Source organism: Haliotis rufescens, unplaced genomic scaffold (assembly GCF_023055435.1).
Source record: "Haliotis rufescens isolate VD_foot unplaced genomic scaffold, xgHalRufe1.0.p SCAF_14, whole genome shotgun sequence".
Lineage (NCBI taxonomy): Eukaryota > Metazoa > Mollusca > Gastropoda > Lepetellida > Haliotidae > Haliotis > Haliotis rufescens.
In genome coordinates this window covers 22,641,398-22,656,780 of record NW_025963824.1, presented here as the reverse complement: position 1 = coordinate 22,656,780, position 15,383 = coordinate 22,641,398, and the positions used below count along the sequence as shown (strand labels likewise).

General features: G+C 40.3%; 1 protein-coding gene across 3 annotated transcripts in view; it reads right to left on the bottom strand.

Moving 5' to 3' along the window:
- The window catches only part of LOC124115130 (glutamyl aminopeptidase-like), a 54,503-nt gene that overhangs the window by 14,176 nt on the left and 24,944 nt on the right, over positions 1-15,383 (bottom strand). For all 3 annotated transcript variants that reach the window (XM_046475960.2, XM_046475959.2, XM_048395159.1), the window contains 14 exons: positions 14,778-15,054; positions 14,099-14,219; positions 12,900-13,054; positions 12,338-12,451; positions 11,566-11,700; positions 10,698-10,829; positions 9,621-9,793; positions 7,439-7,521; positions 6,788-6,915; positions 5,647-5,702; positions 4,872-5,019; positions 4,303-4,376; positions 3,917-4,021; positions 854-1,021 (listed from right to left, as the gene is read on the bottom strand). In XM_046475960.2, coding sequence (XP_046331916.2) covers positions 854-1,021; positions 3,917-4,021; positions 4,303-4,376; positions 4,872-5,019; positions 5,647-5,702; positions 6,788-6,915; positions 7,439-7,521; positions 9,621-9,793; positions 10,698-10,829; positions 11,566-11,700; positions 12,338-12,451; positions 12,900-13,054; positions 14,099-14,219; positions 14,778-15,054 — 1,869 coding nt within the window. The remainder of the gene's footprint in view (positions 1-853; positions 1,022-3,916; positions 4,022-4,302; positions 4,377-4,871; positions 5,020-5,646; positions 5,703-6,787; positions 6,916-7,438; positions 7,522-9,620; positions 9,794-10,697; positions 10,830-11,565; positions 11,701-12,337; positions 12,452-12,899; positions 13,055-14,098; positions 14,220-14,777; positions 15,055-15,383) is intronic.

Below are 15,383 nucleotides of genomic sequence, written 5' to 3'. Positions count from 1 at the left end.
TTGTACATATTGTATTTCTTAAGAGATTAATGCATCAGTGTACAATTAAACTTAGCTGGTGGTTAAAGTAAAGTATATATTTCAACCATCAGAACAGTTGGTTGTAGGTGGAATTTAATTCATTTAAATCTAAACTGTATCGTATTACATCTATAGAATATGTTATCTAGTTATATACTGTATTACCATTTACCAGTATAAACTTTACTAAACTAAATTATTATTTAAACATTTCCTAAACCTATAACTGTATGAATGTGGTATGGAATAAGAGCGTATGTATGGGATATCTGTTCTTTTTATAACTTATTTTATATGTCCATTATTAGTATTGTCAAGGTATTATTCCAACTTTTTATAGAATGACGTGACCTTAACCAACGTGACAGCGTACCTAGAGAGGAGCTCATTGCCACACGGTGGTAAGTAGGGAATATAACTGTATATATGGAATTACATATTATATTATTTAAATTGGTAATATTTCTTTATGGAGAGAAATATTGACATGATTCATAAATCATATTTATACATGTTTGCTATCTATATCTACTATTTATCTTAAAATAATTATGGATAATCATGGAATTGATTTATCTGTATCTTCATGGTTATAATTATGGGTCACACCATTGGGGAACCATGACAAGCAATCAACAGAGTCATCGAGTCGGACCACTCGATCCACTGAAAAAACAAAGAAAGTCACCATTTCTGCTTTAACCTATCCAACACTGCTTTAAAGAAATCACTTAAGAAAATATTGCAAACATTTTAAAATAATTCTTTTTACCGCCGACCCCATGTGTTTGGAAACCAAATTGGCAAAGCAAGTACAGGACGTTGAACTCACTGGTTGAGTAGCCTCGTGTCTCTGCTGTACGACATGGACACCAGCATCTTTTGCTTCTCAGACGGCACGTTGGTCTCCTCGTACACCTTCCAGCACTCCCTCCAGTCCTCCTCTGTGCCGTACTTCACGCCCGTCATGTAGATCACATTCTTTAGGTTGGGACCAATACTGAAACACAGCCACGTAATAGGTAAGGCTGTACCAACCCCAGGGCTACGTCTCGTTATGCGAGTTTCACATACACAAGTGGTGGTGCTAATTTACACAGTAAGTAAGGTTTTACGTTGCTTTAAGCAAATTCAAGCAACATCACGGTTGTGGACACCAGTAACACATTTCACATATTGTACCAAGGGGGAAATCAAACCCAGGCTTTTGGCATGATAAGCGAACACTTTGATCACTAGGCCACCAATGTTCAGAAATCAAATCATCCATAGTTCTATAACAAGGGTGTTAATGTGTAGGTTAGGGCTGTAAAGATAATTGTTGCAATATGCTATACAGTATGATACATGACAAATGACATCAAATGACTGAAAGACCAACCAAAACATATTTAGCATGGTGAAACAATACAGCAAGGTCACGATATGATATGTATCAAGCTACATAGGCCATGATATGATATGTATCACGCTACATAGGTCACGATATGGTATGTATCACGCTACATAGGTCACGATATGATATGTATCACGCTACATAGGTCACGATATGATATGTATCACGCTACATAGGTCACGATATGGTATGTATCACGCTACATAGGTCACGATATGATATGTATCACGCTACATAGGTCACGATATGATATGTATCACGCTACATAGGTCAAGATATGATATGTATCACGCTACATAGGTCATGATATGATATGTATCACACTACATAGGTCACGATATGATATGTATCACGCTACATAGGTCACGATATGATATGTATCACGCTACATAGGTCACGATATGATATGTATCACGCTACATAGGTCATGATATGATATGTATCACGCTACATAGGTCACGATATGAAAATGCTTGTCTTCTTTGCTGAGGAAGGCAAACAGGAAACCTTAAGATGCATTTTCAACATGAAAAACTTCATGTAAATTTGAAAGATAAAAAAGGAACTTTAGACTGAAATAACACATGCCTGATCTATGTAAAACTTTCCATTTGAACCATGTCAGTCTTGTTATGACTTCTGAACTTATCGCCAGTACTTGAAATAGTTTGACCTTACAGCCAAATCAGAAATAAATTCATTACTGGATGCTCCCTTGGCGCCTGTTACTGTGACAGTGACTGGGTGGAGTTGTGTGGATACTATCACCAGACACACAGTAATGAAAAACTGCATCATTTTATTTCACAGTATATTGGCTTCATGCATTTCATATGTGCATTTATTAGCATATTTATGTTTAGCCCTACCTTGTATATAACCAGCTGTTGTTAAGGTATTACCTGGAAAGGCATTTACATGTTTTGCTTGTTTACCAATACAATTTCTTTCGAAATAAAAATATGATTTAACCATACACCACATCACGTGGCTGGTTTGTATGATGAATACCAAGAGTTGGACAAATCCTGATTACAGAGAGGCAACAAGCATACACACAGGAGTGGTACATTTTGTGATTTGGCAATTTGCTTCAGTGGTCTTGTAACTTTGTGGACATATACCACCAAATGAGTTAGTAAGAGTGTCGTTAACACCTTCTTTCTTTTTTCTTCACCTTGACGATGTTGTTAAGCCTGTCAATGTTTTACTCTGAGTGAGTGAGTTGGGTTTAACACAGCGTGTCAGCTTAATGTGGGAGGAAAGCCCGAAGTGATGCAGGTCTCGGACGTTTACACTTCGGTGAAACCCACGAGCACAGGCATGGTGCTGACAAACCAAGAAACATAATCTGGGCAAACCGGGATTCGAACCCACAATCATAGGTTTCTGGCATGCCCAAGGGACGCAACTCTGCACAGTGAATCGCAGCGCCTCAGACGACTGGGCCACCCGTGCCCCCCTGTTTTACTCTGAAGCAGTAGCTTCGTAAGGTCAGGTTTCTGACCTGTATAACTGAATGGTTACACAAAATGGTAGGATAATGTTGATGAAATTGAATGCATAATGTTTACACGAGTAAGATTATAAAGAAACATCACAAATATTTCAAAACACAGTTCCGAAGCACAAGTTCAGAATAATTGATTAATTCTTCTGCCATGGCATCCATTATGAAACAGATGGACCACATCTGATGACACATACATAAGTAGCAGACATCGATGTGTGAACAATCACATGCCACTCAGAGCTCTCCATGTGTTTTGCTCTCATTAAAACTGACGGTCCTGGACTTCAAAGCCATAGTCTGTCTGCTCTTGACTGGTGAGCTCAACTCAGGGTGAGTGGTAAGATCCTCTTAAGTCTAGTCAGTTACCAGTAAGGGAGCTGTGTTCACCAGGCAACTGTTTTATCTTAAATTCATCACATATCAGTAATATATCAGACACTAATGTGGAGCCATTTCGACACCGCTGGGCCAAGGACAACTGACCACACTGGCACTGAAAACTATCACAACTCACTGCCACTCCTCTCAATATTTTCTATTCAGAATTTCATTCCGTTTATTGAGTGTGTTATTCATTCTGTAAATGTATTTGTGAAAAGAATAAAGTATACTTCAAGGGAGAAAACATATGAGTTCAACTTATTATGAGGAACACAACAGTGTCGGGACAATGTACTGGAGAAGTTATGTCTTTTACCACTGCAGTATTGAACCAATCTTTTCAAACAATGCAATCTCAAGACAATCTATTTATTAAAAGAACCACATAAATTAATTTTGGAAACAGTAAGTTATTAACAGTTACACAATTCGCTATAATGATATTCCAACAGACACATACAAAAATATATATATGTCACAAATTGTTTAGTTTGAGGGAAATTTTCAAAATTCTGTTAAAGGCTGCATCCAGAACAGTGATACCTTGAGAGCAACAAAACGTTGTTGAGCTAGGTTAAATACCAGAAAATGGAGACTATGCGTACCTTGCATGGTCGTGCACCCACTGCTGGAAGAGTTGCTTGCCCTGGTCGATCGATGGTTGATTTCCAAGTTTGACAGCCCAGATGAGAATGTTACTTCGCAAGAACCTGTGGGTGAATGAGAACGTTAGTCACTCAAGTGCAGCACATGAAATGTCATGTTTCATTTGTTTGTTTATTGGTGACCTGTAAATAAATGAGTCTGGACCAGACAAACCAGCGATTGACATCATGAGCAACGATCCATGCTGTCATGGTACAATGATCCAAGTCACAGAGTCAGAACACCAATACGCTGCACTTGCAGATCCAGGGGGCACAGGAAGGATAATCCATAACGCCTCGTAGCATTCTACGTAGCTATTCTCTACCTATATACCGATACTCACATTTCCAAGTGAGATCCACTGTCTGTCCACTGCAGTGCCGTCAGGCGGTTCATGATAAGTTTCAGCATGTAGGCCTGGAAGGAATATTTAGACAGGAAACCTTATTTGTAGGCTCGGGGAACTCATGCTTACAGTGATGTCATGGCATATCAAGGAACAAGAATTCAAGAAACCAAACATTAACTGTACAGATGATATATTAACTGATTATACTTTTTTTAAAATAAAGCAACCAAAAACAGCATGTACAATATAATTTCCAGAAAAAAATTATCTAATCCACACATTTTCTACACACACTAGAACCTTTTCCCTCGTCTACCATCGCCCCAAGCAGTGTTACAGCAACAGGAGCCAGTTTGTTCAAGAGTGGCGATGTTCATACTGACATAGCAAATGCAATATTAGACGGCTATGAAGTAGAATTCTAACAAACCATGAGTAGATACACGTACCTGGCTTGGGGTAAGGCAAACACTGCTAATGCAGGTCACTTTTACTTCAGTACTTTGTGCCCCTCTTAACTTCACTTCTTACAGTCACACAAACATATTCAAGAAGTGCCCTACCTTGAACTTTGTGTACACTTCCTTGTAGATGATCCTGGCTTCGATGTAGGCCAGGTTGTCCAGCGCAGCCTTCCACGGCACATACTCCACCTCCTTGACCAGGTACAACGTAAGGTCCAGAGCAATCTTCTGGCTGACCAGCCCCGCTCTGTACGTACCAGAATCAACATGTGTCTCAACACAATATTTTACACCATGGAATACTGTCTGTCATCTTCCTTAATTCCACGATTTAGATGTCCCTCTATATTTTATGTGCAGACATTTCCGTTCTATCCCATCTTAATCTCATTGTAAGATCTGTGTCAAAAGCTTTTCGGGAATAAATTTAAGGAATGGTATCACCAGTATTCCAGCTTATCATGGCAGCCTGTAAATAACTGAGTCTGGATTGGACAAAGTGTTTAAAATAGCTGCCGGCCTGCTAGCAAAATTTCAGACTGGCTAAAGATTCTGGCCCGAGTGACTCATGATTTTTTATGCACACCTCATGATCAAAATAATAGAAGTTCTCCTATTTCTGTAGATCAATACAACCATAAAAAAAATGAAAAATCAAATTAATATCTGTTACAAATCAAGGTTGCAAGCTCAGTGTTCCCCCCAGTGTGGGTTTACTTTATTGATACCTTCACAGAATCAAATTTCTGGAAAAATAAACTAGTGACATTTGAAACTGGCTACTAACCCTAAAGGCTAGTTAGCTCACCTGGCCAGCAATATTTTGAGACTATTTCACTCACTGGACTGACAAACATGTATGATAAAGCCCTACCTTGCCAGGTTGAAGGCATCATCAATCAGGCCAGCTCTGTCGGCCGCTGAGAAGACCTGGCAACAGAAGGATTTGGTTGGTTGGTTTGTTGTTTAACGCCGCACTCAGCAATATTCCAGCTATATGACGGCGGTCTGTAAATAATCAATCTGGACCAGACAATCCAGTGATTGATATCATGAGCATCGGTCCACGCAATTGGGATCGATGAGATGTATCAACCAAGTCAACGAGCCTGACCACCCGATCCCTTTAGTCGCCTTTACGACAAGCATAGTCGCCTTTTACGGCAAGCATGGGTTGCTGAAGACCTATTCTAGCCCGGAATCTTCACGGGTCGGCAACAGAAGGAGGGAGTAAGGGACTGAATGAGTTTTACACATCTTCGAGCAATATTCCAGCAGACACCAGAAATAGGCTTCACACATTGTACCAATGTGGGATATCGAACCCAGGTCTACAGTGTAACAAACAATTGCTTGAACCACTAGGCTACCCCAAAGCTCTGGCAAGAGAATGAGTGAGTGAGTTGAGTTTAACGCCGCTTTGAACAGTATTCCAGTTATATCATGACGTGTCAGCTTAATGTGGGAAGAAAGTCCCAAGTGATACAGGTCTCAGACGTTTACCACTTCGGTGAAACCTACGAGCACGGGTATGGTGCTGACAAACCTAGAAACATAAAATAGGTGCAACCAGGGTTCAAAACCACGATCATAGGTTTCTGGCGCACCCAAGGGATGCAACTCTGCACAGCGTATTGTGGCGCCATTGATGACTGGGCCACCCTTGCCCCTGGCAAGAGAATGAGTGACCCTGCATGATGACATACTGTTTGGAAATATCATGGTTTCCAAAACACTGTCCCATCATCTGACATTGAGTCAACCAATCCCACGTCAAAATAGAGACCAATATTATTTCTGCATAAAGTAGTTTGCCATCTGTTTTCGCAATGTTCACACACACAAACTTACGTTTGTCTGACTGACCATGGATCAGAAGGCCTGTGGTTCAAATTCCATCACAGGTCATGGAAACTTTATGGCCACTACATCAACATCGTCAAAGTTTAGCTTGTTGTGTGGAGCCTCCTTCAGAAGGTCTGGTAGAGACTGTGCCCAGTGAGGTGGACACTTACCTTGTGATTATCCTTCAGTTGCCTGATGAGGTTTTTCCAGTTGGCGGTGTCGTAGTTGACACGGTAGAAGCCGTTCATGCCCGAGTTGGCCTTGATCCACTTGATATTTGGGGGCACCGTTGTCTCAGCTGCAAGTGTACCATAGTAGATGAAATATAGGCAGGTTTAAGTATTTCCTCTAAATAATCTAATGATTGAACAGCCAAATCATGTTCTGTTCTTGTCACCATGACACAGAGACAATCATCAAGAGCTGTATTGTGACACAGAAATGATGTCCCTTTTGTAATTGTTATTTATTGTTAACACTTCGCCCTGCAATAATCCAGCTTAGTCTAGGCCAGACAAACAAGTGATTGATATTGTGCATAAAGCACCAAGTTTCAACATCCAATCCATTTGGTTGCCTCTTATGACCCGCAAAGGTTGTTGGGATCAGTTCTAACCTGGATTCCACCAGGGGCAGTCTCTTGTTGTCAGGATTGTCAGAGAGGGAAGCAACATCCACATAATTACGGAGAACCATGTTCACAGTCATTTCTCCAGATTGCTCCTGAGACAAGGAAATCCCAATAGTCTCGGCTACCTGTAAGTGGGTTGAGCTTGTGTCACGGCCTGGTTGTCTGGCAAACAAAGACACAATTGACTTACCTGAGGTCATGTTCATCCAGGTGAGCTGGTGGGTCTCGTTGTCCGCGCTGGTGAGGAGGGTGAGGGGGATGTACCACTTGTACCTGCAGTGAGGCCAGACAGTCAGTCAACCATGTGAACACAATCCATCAGGCCATTATTACTTTTAGTGGTAATCAAATGATAATATGCTATATCTACCCAACTTATACAAACTCTATAACTATGTATATATATGATATTCAACACTTGATTTATGACAGGGTCTCCTTGACTTTCATGCTCTTTTTTAAATACTGAGTAAACAGACACTAAACTTATATTTCTCTTGTCTTTGCTTGAAGGATATAATATAATCATTGTATCAAAACTTGTATTGTGCAAGCATTTTATAATTTTTATTCCTAACTAATGATATTTACGATATGGAAACACACAAGAGTAATGAATTCATAATAATATCATTCTGAAAATCATGGGTGTTTATTATGTAATTTCACTCATTAAAGTAGCATATGAATACAATGTCTTGGTGAACCACCCAATTTTATTTATCATGTAGTACCCAATGACTTGTTTAGTTACAGGAACATGGTGACTCACTGGGAAACTAAAGGAACATTAGTCAATAAGTCATCAAGAAAAAAGGCATTGCATCAATGTGTTCAGCTTGAAAATAGTTCCTGCTAGGCATCCACAAATGCATATTTATCATCCAAAACTGGCAGGAGATATCGCTTGGATTAGATCAAGCGATATCTACACTGAAGATATCGCTGCAATGAAATTACTAGGGCTGCAACGATACAGGAAGGTCACGATACGATACGCATCTCGATATTCTGGTCAAGATACGATACGTATCTCGATACGCAATGATAAAAAAACAAGACTTAAAGCATGTCAAGATTGAACCTTTTAGGATTTTGGAACAGTCAAAATTATTTTATAATAACAAGACTACTGAAGGTGTTCAGCTTCAAAGTGCAACTTTCTCTAACTTTCCTTCAACACAATTCAAAGTTCAAACACCAGAAAATAATTTATGTACAACTTCAAAGAATTTTGATGCAATGGTCGAAGAAATTGTATCTGAAATTATTGTTTTATCAGGAATAATATATTCCAATATCGTGTTACCTTAGTTGCAGCTTTTAGTATATATATATATTTAAAATTATAAGAACCACAAGTGTAGCATTTTGGTACTGGTGATTGCTGTTGCAGGATATTTTTACGTATGGAACAATTTGACCAGTCACCCTAGGGACTTCCCCTGCTACATGTATTTTGATTGCGAAAACGTTATGTTGACATATATTAGCCAAATTGCCACAAATATGACTTTTAACGAGTCAAAGTATGGCATTTTTAATATATGTATCCATTCTCTAGCAACTTAAGTTCGCTTCAATGCGTCAAAAGCGGTAATCTGACCGTGGTTGCTGTATCTCTTCCCACACGATTTCACATAACTTAATGAAAACAATATTAAAGGAAATTTTGAATAAGATTAATAAAAAATATTGCAAACACAAGTCCAGATATACAATGAACACGTTTTAATAACAAGATAATTGCGTACTTCAGTTCGGATTTGCTGACTGTCGGTGTAAAACCTGAGCTTATTAAAAATGTAAGTACGTTTTTGGGAGCCATGCCTTAGCGCGTGCTATAACCAAGTTAGCGGTTTATTGAAAGGCACAAATGCGAGGAAACGCTGTACTTGGGATTTGCATTTCGTATCGGGCGTATCGATAAATGGGTCCACGTTTATTGTATTTCGTATCGTGGGTCAAGTATCGTGATGCATCGGAATATTGGTGTATCGTTTCACCCTTAGAAATTACATCACAATGCTTTGCAGACCATTGTGACGTCACTGGTTACCATGACGTCACAATCAAATGACATCACTAATGGCGCTGCTACTGAAGCTGTTAGCAGTACTTTTTACATTGAAAGCACTGCTAATTACTGTCTACAAATTGAAAAAGTTGGAAGACTGATGTTGGATGATAAATAAGCCTCGGAATTTTTCCACTTTTATCAACTCGTGTTGATATATTTGATATCAAAAGACATGAGGGTGAGATTCTCTATTTATCGGTTCATGAATTGTTTTTTTGGATTGGTTTATCTTCTTGATAACACTAGCCATTACTGGTATATGATAACAAGTGTGGAGGCATCATGGACTCACTTGAATGGTGAGCTGGGGACAACATCGTTGGTGTGAGCTGCGTTGAGGAGGAAGCGGGCCTGCGTGAGGGAGAGAAGTGTCCCTGTTTGTTTCACCGTCACCACAGGGTATCCCATCTGCTTGGTCCAGGTGTCCATCACAGCCTTGATGTCCACGTGCAGGTTGGGGTTGGCCTGAACAACAAACAAGTCTTACAAGGCTAGGTTGGGCAACATACACCATCAACCTGGGCATTAGGCCATAGAATTCTCAGTGAAGAACTTCTTTATGACATCTACAAGACGATCAGGGCTACTTTTTGCAGCTTCATCAGGTGGGATCAGGGTCATTCATTTGATGAAGAGGCAAGAAGGAGAATTTGACAAGGAAGAAGGAGAAGAGGTATAATATGTCTGAGTCCATTACTGGACCACAAATGACAGCAAGGTTTATGACTTTGTCCTCAGTCAACATTGCTTTTATCAGGTATAGACCTCACATGAAGTCTATAATTGTACATTACAGCTTAAATGGATAGAATTATCATAAAAATGCCCACACGTTATCAGAAATCTGTGGGCCACTGTAACTTGAGTGCAACCCGCATTTCCCTAATGACAGGCTGCTATCTATTCCACTGTTACGTGACATCAGTGGCGTCACGTTTCTTGTTTGTGACGTCATTCTCTATTCTGTTCTGTGACGTTGCTATTTGTAAATCAATGACCTCTGTTGGGAGGTGTTTATTACAGCCACTAAACTTACGCTGCTGTTTCTTGTTTTCTTCATTTTGGGATTAGCTATAATAATGGTAATGTATTTTTCATGGCACTACCATTTGCAGAAGCCCTCCTTTGTTGGGCAGTTAATGGAAGACCTTGAGCCTCTGCAACTGATAATGCCCTGAAAAATATTGTTACCTTTATACTGCCGCACCAGGACTATTGTAAGTCTACATTCAAAAAGAGTTACAATAATCATTGTGCTAATCAAAGCCAGTGTAATTTTTTATGAAGAAACTTTGATAACACTTTGCTTTAAAAGACACAGGATCCCTAGTATGGCCCATCTTGCAACTGATAAAGTCATGTGACTCACGTCCTGGAGAGCCATCCACAGGTCGTCGGTGCGAGCGTTGCTGTATTTGTGGATGGTCAGGTAGTGAGTGAGACCGGCCTTGAACTTGCTCTGTCCCAGGATGCTCCGCAACATCCGCAGCACCGACCCACCCTGTACATACAGAAGTGCACAACTTGGCTATATTACCTTGTAGCTTTCTCAGTATCCGGTTGTAGGGGTGCAACGATATGGAAGGCAATGTTACAATATGTGCTACGTAAGTGCAATAATTTTGAACGTGAGGTGAAACCCCCTTTCACCTCACCTCACCTCACATAAAATAACAGGAAAAGCAAAACGATCCCAAAGAGCTGATTTTGTACAATGCGGACGGCTTTTCAAGCTCACATTTCTTTCACATTCTTCATTATGTAAGTAAAATATATGTATTTTGTGTCGGCACACATCATAATACGACTTGGTTGATGCATGTCATCGATCCCAATAGCATGGATCGATGCTCATGATGTCAATCAGCAGATTGTCTGGTCCAAACTCGATTATTTACAGACCGCCATCATATAGCTGTAATACTGCTGAGTGTGGCATTAAACAACAAATAAACAAACAAACAAGTCTGTATCATGTATTGCATCAAGGTCATGTATCAAAGTGCATCAGCGTTTTGATGTATCGTTTCTATCAAGTTGTCCATCAAGTGCAGTAAAACATGGTTACAACACTTCCAAGTGACTGTTAAAATGACTTTCATATCAGTTATTCATTATTCACACAAGCAAGTCATCCATTCTAGATTTTCCTCCACTTTTCACATATCATTGTGAACAGTAAAATGTTGAAGATATTGATGCCCTTGGCATCATATACAGCTTTGACTCTGTCTAACCTTGCTGTATGAGATCTTGTCAAAAATTTCATTGATCTCATCGGGGTTGTCGACGGGGACGTGAATGGGGTGGGAGTTGCTCATGCTGTCGAGGTACATGGCCGTCAGGAAGTCCTCTGTCACAAACTGGTCGTGCTAGAACAAAGAATGTATCAACATAGAGACATTTGTAAAGCCTATTTTGTTTATAGGAGAAGTTGTAAGAGCAAAATTTTGCCTTGATCATAGGTAATTCCCTTTAATATGCTATACAAGTGAGTTATCTTGGCCAAGCCCTTTAATTTACACCTCAGAGGGGTGAAGAGGCATAAATAGTTTTAGGACGGTTCCACACAATGATCGAAAGAAGAAGGAAGAAATGTATAGTGTGAGATAGGAAAAGTTTTAAAATTGTCAATTCATATTTTTCTAACACATCAGAGATCAAGCAGTCAGGTGGTTAAATTTAACTTCAAACCATAAACCAAAAAATAAACAAAAGCATGGCTAGATTTAAGGAACGGATAAATCTTGCACAAGGTTCATGTTGACAATCAAAACCTAGTTGCCTCAGACTAAACCAGGTTGCACTCACAATGATACTTATTAATTATTTTGGCAGTTTAATGTAATTCTAGAAATATTACCAACAAACACCATGTGCGTGCAGAAATTAATAAAACGTGGCATCAGGTTGCATAGTGATCAGGTTGCACTAGTGGATGTTTTATACAGTTACATGGAGCCCGGAAAAGAATTGCCTGAGTTGTCAGTGTACATATACTATACTTACCATGTGGAAGTCTGGGTTGATCTGATCTGCCCCAATGTACTCAACATAGCTTGCAAAGCCCTCGTTCAGCCATAGGTCATCCCACCACTCCATGGTGACAAGGTTCCCGAACCACTGTAACAGACACACACAGAGATAGTCTACACTCACTGTAACAGACTCACACACTCGCACGCACAGACAGACAGACAGACAGACACTCACTCACTCACACACACACACAGTCTACAGTCACTGTAACAGACACACTCACTCACACACACACACACACACACACAAACACACACACACACAGAGTCTGCACTCACTGTAACAGACAGACACACACACAGAGACAGCCTACACTCACTGTAACAGACACACACATAGACAGCCTACACTCACTGTTACAGACACACACAGAGATAGTCTACACTCACTGTAACACACACACAGAGATAGTCTACACTCACTGTAACAGACACACACACAGACAGTCACAATAACAAGGACTCTGGATTTGTTTTGGACCATAAATCACACAAAGGACCTAACACAATGATTTTGGTTTGTAAATCCACACCTGATGTGCTAGCTCATGAGCAACAACTGTTGCCACCCACTGCTTGTTGCCTAGCGACGACACCTTAGGGTCATACAAAATAGCTGTCATTCTATATGTGATGAGACCCCAGTTTTCCATGGCACCAGCAGCAAAGTCAGGAATGGCTATCAGATCTGAAAAAGAAAACCTTGCATGAAAAAGAAAGAAGGATGTTTTTTGCCATTGCTAGGACTAGACAAACCAGGATCTGAGTCCTACCATGGATCTGACTTTTCCCATGGATCTGAGTCCTACAATATATCTGAGCCATACTTACAATGGATGCAAGTGCTACCATGGATCTGAGTCCTACAATATATCTGAGCCATACTTACAATGGATGGAAGTGCTACCATGGATCTGAGTCCTACAATATATCTGAGCCATACTTACAATGGATGCAAGTGCTACTATGGATCTGAGTCCTACAATATATCTGAGCCATACTTACAATGGATGCAAGTGCTACCATGGATCTGAGTCCTACAATATATCTGAGCCATACTTACAATGGATGGAAGTGCTACCATGGATCTGAGTCCTACAATATATCTGAGCCATACTTACAATGGATGCAAGTGCTACCATGGATCTGAGTCCTACAATATATCTGAGCCATACTTACAATGGATGCAAGTGCTACTATGGATCTGAGTCCTACAATATATCTGAGCCATACTTACAATGGATGCAAGTGCTACCATGGATCTGAGTCCTACAATATATCTGAGCCATACTTATAATGGATGGAAGTGCTACCATGGATCTGAGTCCTACAATATATCTGAGCCATACTTACAATGGGTGCAAGTGCTACCATGGATCTGAGTCCTACAATATATCTGAGCCATACTTACAATGGATGCAAGTGCTACCATGGATCTGAGTTTTATGGTGGATCTGACTTTTAGCTATGACGGTATTATCCAGTAAAAAACTTCTGATGAACATGAACCGAAACAGAGAGGTTCCACTGCACATACAACCGTAGTTATTATATGGAGGTAAGACCTATCTGCCCTGATCTACTCAACGTAGCTTTCAAACACAATCGGGACAGCTCACCATCAAAATAATCAAGCAATAGTATAGCTCTAATGCTAAGTACTACAACAAGTATGAAGAGTGTGACACTTATTCTCTCTGGAAGGCCATTTGTCACAGAGCCAGCCTATTACCTTGTTTGGGCAGCGGGTATTTGAGTCCAAAGAAGGAGTTGTAGTATTCCAGGACTGATACTGCTCCATCCAGGGCAAAGTCTGCTTGGCTGATCAGCTCACTTGGGGCATACACGCTCACCTACAGGAAGTAGGACATTATCTAGTTATTGCCACAATGGTGTTACTCAGGTTAACACATACTAAAGACAGTGATAGCACTGAATCAAGGTCCGCATTGTTAATGTACAAGGTGAGGTGATATGGGGTTTAATGATGTGTTCAAGATTATTGCACTTATACAGCGACAAGCATGCCAGTTAACAGCAAACCACAACACCATACTAGGGGCTCACTTGGACATCTAGTCATGGTCAGCCCAAACAATAAAATAATGCATTTTCAAAACTTTAGATTCTAGGGCATCTTGATATCCAGTATACTTCCTTAAACAGAAGTTTCAAAGTGTCTGTTTGTTGTGACTGTAACGGCATGAGTGACTGTTCAAGCGGTAACTGTGAAGAATTAGTTCTGCAGGTTCGCTGCATTCAGACCTGTGTATTTGACTATTTCACACAAGTTACCTGCACTTGCAATGTTTTACCTGCACTGGTGCAGCTTGGACTATAGTGAAATCGGTCCCTGGCACCTAATCTAACCCTGGACCCAACATTGTATAACACAGATCAACACCACATACCTTCACTCCATCAGAAGTAGTTTTAGAGATGTTAGCAAAGTCGCACACAACAAAGGCCACGAGGTAGGTGCTCATCTTGACACTGGTGTCGTAGTTGTCTAGCAGCAGCCCTGTGTTGTCATACACCTCAGTCTTCTTCAGGGGCATGTTAAACAGAGATATGTGCTGTTTGTCTCGCACGATGCTCAGCGTGAAGTTGGCCTTCAGTTGAGGCTCGTCAAAGCATGGGAAAGCTCCTCGAGCATCTGTTGGCTCAAAGTGGGTCGTTGCAATATGCCTTCACAAAACGAAGAAAGGATGATCAGTGATAGAGCTGGATAAATGACTCCATCCATTATTTCATCTAGAATGTAACCTAATAATTACCTAACCAACACTTCTGTCAGTCAATGTCAACAGTAGGCAATTCGTCTGTGGCTGAATGGGACTTAACAACAATATTTATTTATTTTAACAGATTCCACTGCATTTGACAGTTTCCCATAGCGGCTATGCACATATTAAGATACCGAATGCTGTCAAATCCGTTTTCTTTTCTTTTCATTTGCATTTGTTCCGATGCGGGAGCTTTGCTACCAATACACCTTCACCTGTTCACTGTAAAAA